Source organism: Poecilia reticulata, linkage group LG12 (genome assembly GCF_000633615.1).
Source record: "Poecilia reticulata strain Guanapo linkage group LG12, Guppy_female_1.0+MT, whole genome shotgun sequence".
NCBI lineage: Eukaryota > Metazoa > Chordata > Actinopteri > Cyprinodontiformes > Poeciliidae > Poecilia > Poecilia reticulata.
Genome location: NC_024342.1, coordinates 8,096,980 through 8,106,584, shown reverse-complemented (window position 1 = coordinate 8,106,584; position 9,605 = coordinate 8,096,980). Strand labels below are relative to the sequence as shown.

Here is a 9,605-nt window from a genome sequence, read left to right as displayed (position 1 = left end):
TGACCAGTGAGTGCTATACTAAGATAATTCTGTATTAAGAAATGTTCAAATATTTTGCACTTTCAATTAAATTTAATTTGGAAGGTTTTACCATTTGTGTCTAAAGTTTAAGTCAAAATAAAATAGAATGGTTTCAACGGTTGTTTAATTTAGATAAGTTATTTTTAAAAATCAATCAAATTGTAACTATTTTTTTTCTTTTTTTTTTTTTTGAGTACGGACAATTTCACAATTATTTGTAATTTTCTCAATTAATTTTTCCATACCCTGTGACAGACTGGTGACCTGTCCAGGGTGAACCCTGCCTCTCGCCCGGAACGTTAGCTGGAGATGGGCACCAGCAACCTTCCTGACCCCACTGAGGGACAAGGGTGTAAGAAAATGGATGGATGGATGGAATTTTTCCATACCCCTTAAACTGACATAATTTCGACAGGGAAATAAGATTTAATATGGATGAGGCTATTTTTAGTTCCGACAGTTTATGTTGACCGTGAAGGAGAGGTCAACCGTAAGATAAATTGCCTGTTATTTCCAACAAAGCGCGGTCTTATTGAAATGTTTCAACCGCGAAAACTATACAGGAAAGAGGAAACGCTTTATATCTCTTTCCCACCTCTGATTTTGTTTAATTAAAAAAAAAAAAAGCATGCTGTTCTGCTTTAAGCCACTACTGTCCTGACCGCTTGGCCGATGTCAACTAAAAAGTGATGATGGTCGTAAATGCAGCAATAAGAGGATATGAAACTGCGAGCTGCGACTCAGACTGCGCCTCCTCGCCTGTGCGCCCTGGACGCGCACACTGACAACAACCCAGACCTGAATAGGAGGAGCTGCCGTTCATACTCAGACTTCCCTGTCAAGTTTGTGGGTGTGATGAGGACGTGAAGGTGCAAGCCTCCAGACATTAGACCAAACTCTCTCTCTCGCTCATGAGTTCTTGTTTTTCCGTGGTTTAAAAAAAAAAAAAAAGATGGAGGTATGCCGTGCGTAAAAGTGAGCGGACGGTGGACACAATGGATTCGTTGTTCAGCAATGAAGAAGACGCGTTGATGGAAAGTGTCTGTCCTTCGGAACCGAGAAGAGAATGTCTGCTGTGAACGAGTCGCTCGCAGGAATGAACGCCACGGCGGAAGAGACGCCTTCTCGTTCGCTCACCATCCCGGCGATCATGTTTGTAATCGGGGTGATCGGAAATGTCATCGCCATCGTAGTCCTGCGCCTGTCGCGGAAGGAGCAGAAGGAAACGACCTTCTATACTCTGGTGTGCGGGCTGGCGGTGACAGACCTCCTGGGCACCCTGCTGGCCAGCCCCGTCACCCTCTTCATCTACGTGAACAACAACTCGCTGGAGGGAAAGCTGTGCCAGTACTCGGGCTTCATCCTGCTCTACTTCTTCTTGGTGCAACTTAGCATCGTGTTCACCATGTCCGTGGAACGGTTCCTGGCAATAAATCATGCCTACTTTTACAACGAGTTCGTCAACCAGAGACTGGCCGCGCTGACGCTCTTCGCCGTGTACGTGTCGTGCCTCGTGTTCTGCGCGCTGCCCGTCGCCGGGATCGGGGAGGTGAAGGTCCAGGAGCCGAAGTCGTGGTGCTTCATCGACTGGCAGAGCAACAAGACCACGGTGAGAACTTTCAACCTGATCTACGCGGGAGTCAACTCGGTGATTGTGCTGGCCACGGTCTTCTGCAACGTGATGGTGTGCGGGGCGCTGATCCTGATGCACAGGCGCTTCATCCGCCGCACCTCGCTGGGCACGGACCCGCGGCGCATCGCGGAGCTGCGACGCCGGCGGAACTTCAGGCGCTTAGCCGGAGTGGAGATTCAGATGGTGGTTGTGCTCATCGGAACCTCCGCCGTGGTCCTCATCTGCTCGATACCTTTAGTTGTAAGTATGGGGGTGGAAGGGGTGAGATCATAGCTTAAACTTTGCTGCTTTTGGGTCTGTGCGTGCGCGCCGTAGTTGTCACAGGTTCTACAATGTAAGAAAGCATCGGAATTAAACAATATACAGTTTTATTAGCATTAAAAGTAAACAGGAACTGAAATGTATGTGACAACCGCGGACTCCCAGAACTTTGTGTTCTTATTTGAGATCTGTGTGGGCAGATGAGGCATGTCTCTGAAGCACGTGTGGTTACGCGCGCGCTCTTTCCGTTCAGTTGGTAAACCAAGCTTTGATACGGTTTCTGTTGGTTTTCTGGCCGCATATCTATTAAAATGGGGGCGTAAGTCTTACGAGACGGCAGCTCTCTGAAGCGCAGGACCCCCCTCTAAAGCTGGCATTTTGCTGCAACGTGTGGCGGCTATTGATGCGAGAATATGACCAAACGCCCAGGGCTGCACTGCAGAGGGGGCAGAAGAAGTAGAGTTTAAAAAAAAAAAAAAAAATAAGGTACTTGTCATTATGATTGCCTCTTTGCATCTTCACAGTGTCAGAGAATAGTATTGTGCAAAAGTGAAAAAAATATATTGCTGCATAAAACCCTGCACCTAAAGAAGCTGAAAACAAAAAATATCTGCAGAATAAGTGTATCTAAAAAACAAAAATTATTTTCAGCGTGTACTGTATTTATGTATTTGCTTATTTATTTCTGCCTTCATTTCTAAGCATTTTAACCTCGTCAGTCCTAATCAGAACTTTAAAGTTGTCATGCATTTTGCATTATTTACTTAAAAAATATATACTTTTTTGTAATTACAGCATCCTCTATTTTTTTAAACAAACTAAAAATGCTGAAGTGCAGAATGAGTTATTTGTGTGGATTGTTTATTTAGAGCTATTGTTTCCAATAATAGAAAACAAAGGGGCTCTCTTTAGGCCTCCTGCATTAGATCTGATGCAACTGCATGATTAAATGTGTAACTTAAAGAGTAAATAAATGTCCAACAATGTGATGGCTAAATTAAATTATATCTAAATTATATTGTTTGATTGTGCTGAGGGTTTTAAATTATATATAAAAAAAATCTCTATCCGATTAGCATTAACACAGGCTAAAAATACTATTAAAAATTAAAAAGTGGCTAAAAGGACAGAAATGAGCGAAGGGAGTCTCAAGAGGGTTAAACATGTAAAATCTGAGGTGAATGTTGCAAAGAAATTCTGAAAGTGATTTAATTTTCTCATTACAGACTCATTAAGACACATTTTGTGATTAATGAAACCTTTACCCTGTGGAGAAAAAAAGGATTACATACAAAATTTACTTCTCAATTTGCCTCCCTTTATATCCGTCTCTTTAGATCTCATATTGAGATCAAAGTTTTGAAATAGGACCATAAAACCTGTCATCAAGCACATTCAATATTTGCAGCGTTCCTATTTTGTTTGGGTAAATGGAGCAACAGAACTGTCTCATCCCACATCTTTCACACGAGGACCAGAAGATGTAATGGAACCGTTAATTAGGTTATTAACCTTACGAGGCCAGAAAATGTAAAAATAGTTTCACCAAACTACGGAGGGGAGGGGGGAGAAGACTGTCATGTTAAAAACTGAGACGTTTGTGCCTCTGGCTTCAAGGGACGAGTGTTGGTTAGACTCATGGGAAGCAACAGCCAGAGGCTTGTTTTTGATGACAGTGAGAACGGCTCTTGTTGGCCCATTTCCATTTAGACCCCACTGTGATCTCACTGAATTTGTCATCAGTAAGGAGTCATTAAGAATTTGCGCATGGCACTAATGTGCAATGCTTTACAATAAAAAGATTTACTCTCCTGAGAACTTTTCATGTTGTATCAACAATCTTTTCAGTCTTTTAATGGGAATTTATGTGAGGTGGGACAGTAGTGACTCATTTCCAGTGAGCGGTGTGGCACGGGTTGGTGCAGTTTGGTGTGTTTACCAAAAAGCCTAACTTTACGTCAAACTAGTGCGACGTGGTTTTGTCACAGTCACGTTTTCATGTCCCCAAATCAATGGACTAAGATCTCCACCCTAACAGGACTTGCCACCTGACCGGGGGGGGGACACCCGAGAACAGTGCTGCTTTGTGGAAATCAGTCAAGGCATTTTGAATACAACCAGATCCATTTAAGTCAAAGTCCAGGCCAGATTCAGTTGAGGTGCAAAGGCGATACTTAAACGTGGATGTTTGCCGATGCTCTCCATCAGATGAACTGAATTTGAACTGTCTTGCAAAAAAAAGAATGAGCATGAATTTGTCTCTGCATCTGTAAAGCTCGTCTTACCCCGAAGGACTCGCAGCTGGAAGTGAAGGGAAAAAGGCATAGCAGTGGTCTCAAGCTGAAGTCACCTTTCAGATGTGTCCTACACGCTTGAATTAAATGGTAAAACTGGCTCACTAGCATACAGTCAAGCTCTACAGAGCTCTGCTAATGCGCTAGTATTGGAGTCAGGTGTGCTGAATCAGAGAGACATCTAAAGGTTGAAGGTCACCGGCCCTGGCGGTCTGCAGTTTGAGGCCTCCTCTGCACAGTGCATTGAGTAACTGCTGTCGTAAGCAAATCCCGAGTACACTTTTCAGATTTAGTTTGCAAAAACCAAAACAAATAAACACACACACAAAAAAACATGTCCTTTGCTTTTAATTCCACACTTTCCGTCATGCAAAATCTAATCTAAAAAGTTCAAAGATGTGAGCCGGGTTTGGGGAGTGTGATACCCCTCTGTAGTTTGGAATGCTGCCTTTTAAAACTAATTTATTTCTGTCTTCTATCATTAGCTGAGGATCTTCGAAAACCAGCTGTTCTCAAACCAAACGTCGCAGACCTCTGGGCTGAACAAGGACCTCATAGCCATCCGCATGGCCTCCGTGAACCCCATTCTGGACCCTTGGTTCTACATTCTCCTGAAAAAGACGGTGGTTCTCAAAGTCCTGGAGAAGATCAAGTGCCTGTTCTGCAAAATGGGCGGGCGGGGACGGCGGGGAGGAGGACGCTTTCGTTGTGCGGACGGCGCCCTTTCCTCCTCCATCATCTCGCGGGACTCCCCTTCACTGATATCCCGTCAGCCGGGAGAAAGAGTCAGCACCCTACGGACCGCCCTGTACCCGAGTGACGGGAACGCGCTGGGGCTGGCCTCGTTTAAGCCCGGGTGCGAGGACGGCTCCTGTCCGGCGGCTGCACAGATGTTGCAGTGTATGCAGGAGGAGCCGCAGCCTCAGACGGGGATAGAGGACGACGAGGCATGTACGGTGCCCAGTGACCTTCCAATCTGTCCCAAGGACACGGCTTTGCACGTGACCCTCACAGACAATACTGCAAACACGCAGGAAAAATGCATATAACCTTCGTCATGACCTTGGTGTATTATCAACGTATTACTCCTCAGTATTGATTCCCTCCCACAATTTATTCAAATCACCGCAGTTGTAACGTACAAATCCACGGACATCACCGAGGAGCTCTTCTGTTGCACTTTGAAGACTTTCGAACCACTGCTCAGCCTTCATGAATGACAGGCAATGACTGACTGTATAGCATCAATGTTAAAATGTGAACAGCGTGTTAAATTATTTAAAGAATGAAAATGTATGCTAATGTCTTCTCTGTGAGAAGGTTTCAATACTTCTGTGCCATTTTGCATTTCCAAAAGATGAATACACTTATAGTGTTTGGATTTTTTTTTTTTTTCCTTTTATGTCTTGACACTTGCAAACAGGTTGTATTATTTCAAAGTGCATCCCTGACATTGCTAGGTATATAGTATTTTGTTCTGCATTTCATACCAAAAGGCAGCTACACTGTGGTTTTTTTTCCATGGTAAATACACTAGAAGATGACTAAAAAAAACCTTAATGTGACTTATTTTATGACATTATTCATTTGCTTATTGTAGCGCAGTACTTTGAAAGAGTCCTATCTTATTTCGGCTTAGCGTAAAGTGCAGGGCGTCCCGTCTAATTTGACTGTGTGCTGTTGTTAAGAAAGGAAATTAAAAAACACAAGACATCCAGTGTCCTGACAGGTAACATTGTTTTTCAACACTATTATCTTTGTGCTGCTAAAAACATTATTTTGATAAAAGTCCACATGCACCTGTTTTTCATTGAACAAACGCCATAACATGCTGAACTCCTCAAATGAAAATAATAAAAAATGGATTCTTAAGAATGTTGCTTTAATTGCATTATTCACAAAAAAAAACAAAAAAAACAGGAGCAACAAGAAGAACCATCCCTTTTTTTCCTTTGCTGAAGATAAAGAATAATTCAGAACAAATGTATTTACATTGATCCCATCCGTCTCACATTAGTGGCAAACTCGTATTATCCAGTCCAGTGAACAATCGCTGGTATCTTCACAGAATATAGACAGAGGTTAACATTCACAGGTTTGTCCTACTCAGATTACTTAGAAATGCAATCGGCTGTGTTGGTTATCAGTTTAAAGGGTGTTGGATACAAATGTTCAGGAAACCCCTCAATAAGAATAACAGCTGAAACCAGATGTTCAGACACTACAAAAAAAAAAGACAATTTTTCTCACTGTTCCGTTGGGATTTACCAAATTAGCTTCTGGTTACTAAAAAAAATAAAAAATAGAGCGATTCTTTAATATTTTTATTACGTTCCTCAAAGTCAGAAGTTCATGAACACTGAGCTTAATACGGCTTTTAAAAATTTTATAAACCCTCACGAAGATGCTGGTTAAAGCTACCAAGTGTTATTATTCACAGTGAAAGGCCACTCAGACAGAAAGAAGCCATTACTCATGAAATATACAATTTGCAAATGGATTCAGCGACTAAGGCCTTCATTTCTGGAGACATGTTCCATGGTAGATTGAACTATTTGGCAATAAAAACCTTTGACACAGTTAAGTTATTAATAACTGAGGTGCGTCTGTTATGGTCCGCCCTTTATAAATGATGGTTGCTCCAGCATATTTCCATACTGATGGGGTTTGACCAGTTTCTAAAGATAAATTAAACAACTCAGACAATGGAAATGACTTCATCACACTGCAGCCACCTGCTGAATGACACTGCAGCCACCTGCTGAATGAGAAACATGAGACATGAGAAAAACGACAGAAACAGACATAAATACATAAACAAACAAAAGGAAAAAAAAGGCAACAATCAAAATAGTCCAGCAACAACAAAAACAGAATAACATGTTCAAAAGGGACTAGGAAGAAGAATATACTTGTCATTTTTCCTACTCATTGCCCCTAAAAAAACAATCAAATCCCCAATCAAAGAATGTGTGTCAGATACAGTATAGGCATATTTTCTTATACGTATCGCAAAAGAGGGAACAAAGGATCTGTGAAAACACCTGGTGATGGTCAAAGCCCCTCATTCCTGTACTCTGTGAAAACTTTGCTTGAGATCTACAGCCAACCCCTTCCAAAAACAACTTCTGGTACATAAGTTGTGCTGTTTGAGAATGAACCACGACAGGGAAATTTAATGTTTTTGATTTTGAAAAAATATGACTTTGCATGATCTTTGTAGCTGGTGTTATTATCTGTTGTGTATTTTTTATTTTTTTGTAATATTGATCCAGTGATCGAGTTGCGCATTTGTAAGTATCGCCGCAAAAACCTCTGTACAGCAAATTAAATACCAGTAAAACCAGTGAACAGTAGAGGACGTGTAGTGATTTGTGCTCCAGGATGCATCTCACCTTACTGAGAACCGAGATGCTCCTTGATAGTTTATTGGTTTTAACTGGGGTTTACAGAAAGAAACCTATTTTCACAAACTCTTTCCATTTCCACACTTTGAATATCCATCTTGTACCCAACACCAGGACTTCGATTAAATTCAATAATAATCTGCTTCCACCAAACCACCTCTTACCTCTTGAACCAGCACATTTCTGAGGTGATCGTCAGCAGTAGCTCATGTGAAGTTTCTGAAGGCAAAAGAACAGCCACATCTGTTCTGAATCTGGTTCCACTCAGAGTATGAATGACTGGGTAATGAATTACCAATTGAGGAAAAGTGTTCACTTAACGCCTCTGCAATTAATGATGGTCTACTAACAATTTTGTTATTTATCTTAATATGAAGTAAAAGTACACAGAATACCTGTGCAAGAAAATCCACACTCCCCTTTAATAAGAAATGGTCTTCATTAGTGTTTTCCTTTGTCAGCAGGATCATTTTTAAAAATGTGCAACACATGTTATCCCCTTCACCTCTTCCCATAACAGCAGTAATGACCGAAGCACTTAAAACAGAGCTGTTCAGATGGAACCAGCCGACGGCTCTACGACCTCGCTCACCTGTGGATGGATTGCTTCTTCAACACTCCCCACGAAGATTTCCAGGTCCAACATGGCGTCCGTCCAGAGCCTTCAGGGAGAGGTTAAATGTCCCCGCTGAGGATGAGCGCTCTTTATTGGAAGCTGCGACCTCAGACTGAAAGATCTGTCCAGGCTGTAAAGTCTCTCCACAGACAGGAAGCTGTGATTGACAAGTAGCCAAAGGAAGATTTCAGCAGATGAAAAAACGATCCCTCTTGGAAACTTGCATTGTTTTCTCACCTCATCAGACCTGGTTAGTCATACACTTAAGAAAAAAAAGCTGGTTTAGACATTTAAAGCTCTAAAAACAGCTGACATTTAGAGAATGAGTTAAAAAAAAGAAAAGAAAAGCATTGTGGATGGGACTTTTAGCAGATGCAGATGGGTACTTCAACAGAATAAATTTCTTGGTCTGGATCTTCTGCTGGCCTCTCAATACTTTGTGTCTGTATTTAAATAAGCTTGCTTCACTGTATCATATCTTTTGCGTAATCTTGGGCGCCCTGACGTGAGTTCAAACGGCAATACTTGGACCACAAACTGCATTCTGAGGTGGATCGGACAAAGAGAGATGGGTTTAAATAGGGTTTCCAGTAATCCTAAAACTTTTATCAGGGAGTTTTATGGGTTTTCCATACATATATTTTACCTCCATTCATACCTAACACTGAAAACTGAAAAACATTTCCCAGAAAAAGATTTATTATTTATCATAAGCATGTTTTACAGGATCTGTAACTGATTTTCAGTTCAAAGCAGATGGCTATAGGTGTGCATGGCTGCTGTCTCAATTCGTACTCCCATGCTCCATCCTAATAACGACAGTGAAGAAGCTGCCCTGTTAAAAAAAAAAAAAAAAATCTAATAAACAACCACAAGTTATCTGAGAGCTCAGGTTTCTTCTGTTCATATAGACTTCCCTGGTACAATCAGTCATGTACTCACAAAACACCTCATCTTTAACATCTTGGTTTATGTTAAGTGGGGAATCTTGTATTTGATTATTCACAAAGTGTTCTGAGCTGCTTTTAACATCTTTGTTCATTTACTCTCCACATGTGGGGGTTCTTTAAGAGCATGTTGCCTTTTAAAACCTCTTCTTTTAGATTTTACCTTCCGCATTTTCACACCCACATGTTACATGTTCTCTTTTCTAAATCTGATTCACTCCGTTTGACTCATCATCAGGTCTTCTGCCTTCCCAGCAGGGATTGCTGGATGTTTGGCCTATCTGGGTTTTGAATGCATCTCTCTCTCTTTATTTTGCTCTGTGTTTTCTAAATTATTACTCTCAAGGGTTCCTACAAGGCAGGCTTCATGGTAGAGAAAATGGGAGACTGATGGGGAACAAGGAAGACACAAAGAACGGCAACGAA

The 9,605-nt window shown here is 41.6% G+C and overlaps 1 protein-coding gene across 1 annotated transcript; it reads left to right on the top strand.

Moving 5' to 3' along the window:
* Window positions 1-384: 384 nt before the first annotated feature.
* On the top strand, window positions 385-7,560 carry ptger4b (prostaglandin E receptor 4 (subtype EP4) b). The gene is made up of 2 exons (XM_008423628.2): window positions 385-1,894; window positions 4,695-7,560. The coding sequence occupies exons 1-2, from the start codon at window positions 1,088-1,090 to the stop codon at window positions 5,256-5,258; spliced, it is 1,371 nt and encodes a 456-aa protein (XP_008421850.1). The 5' UTR covers window positions 385-1,087; the 3' UTR covers window positions 5,259-7,560.
* The last annotated feature ends 2,045 nt before the right edge of the window (window positions 7,561-9,605 follow it).

What these genes read in the sequence shown, in the direction of transcription:
- ptger4b (XM_008423628.2), top strand. Translation starts at nt 1,088, where the DNA reads ATGTCTGCTGTGAACGAGTCGCTCGCAGGAATGAACGCCACGGCGGAA. An exon ending in TCTGCTCGATACCTTTAGTT is followed by an intron (nt 1,895 to 4,694) that starts GTAAGTATGGGG and finishes TTCTATCATTAG; the next exon opens with CTGAGGATCTTCGAAAACCA.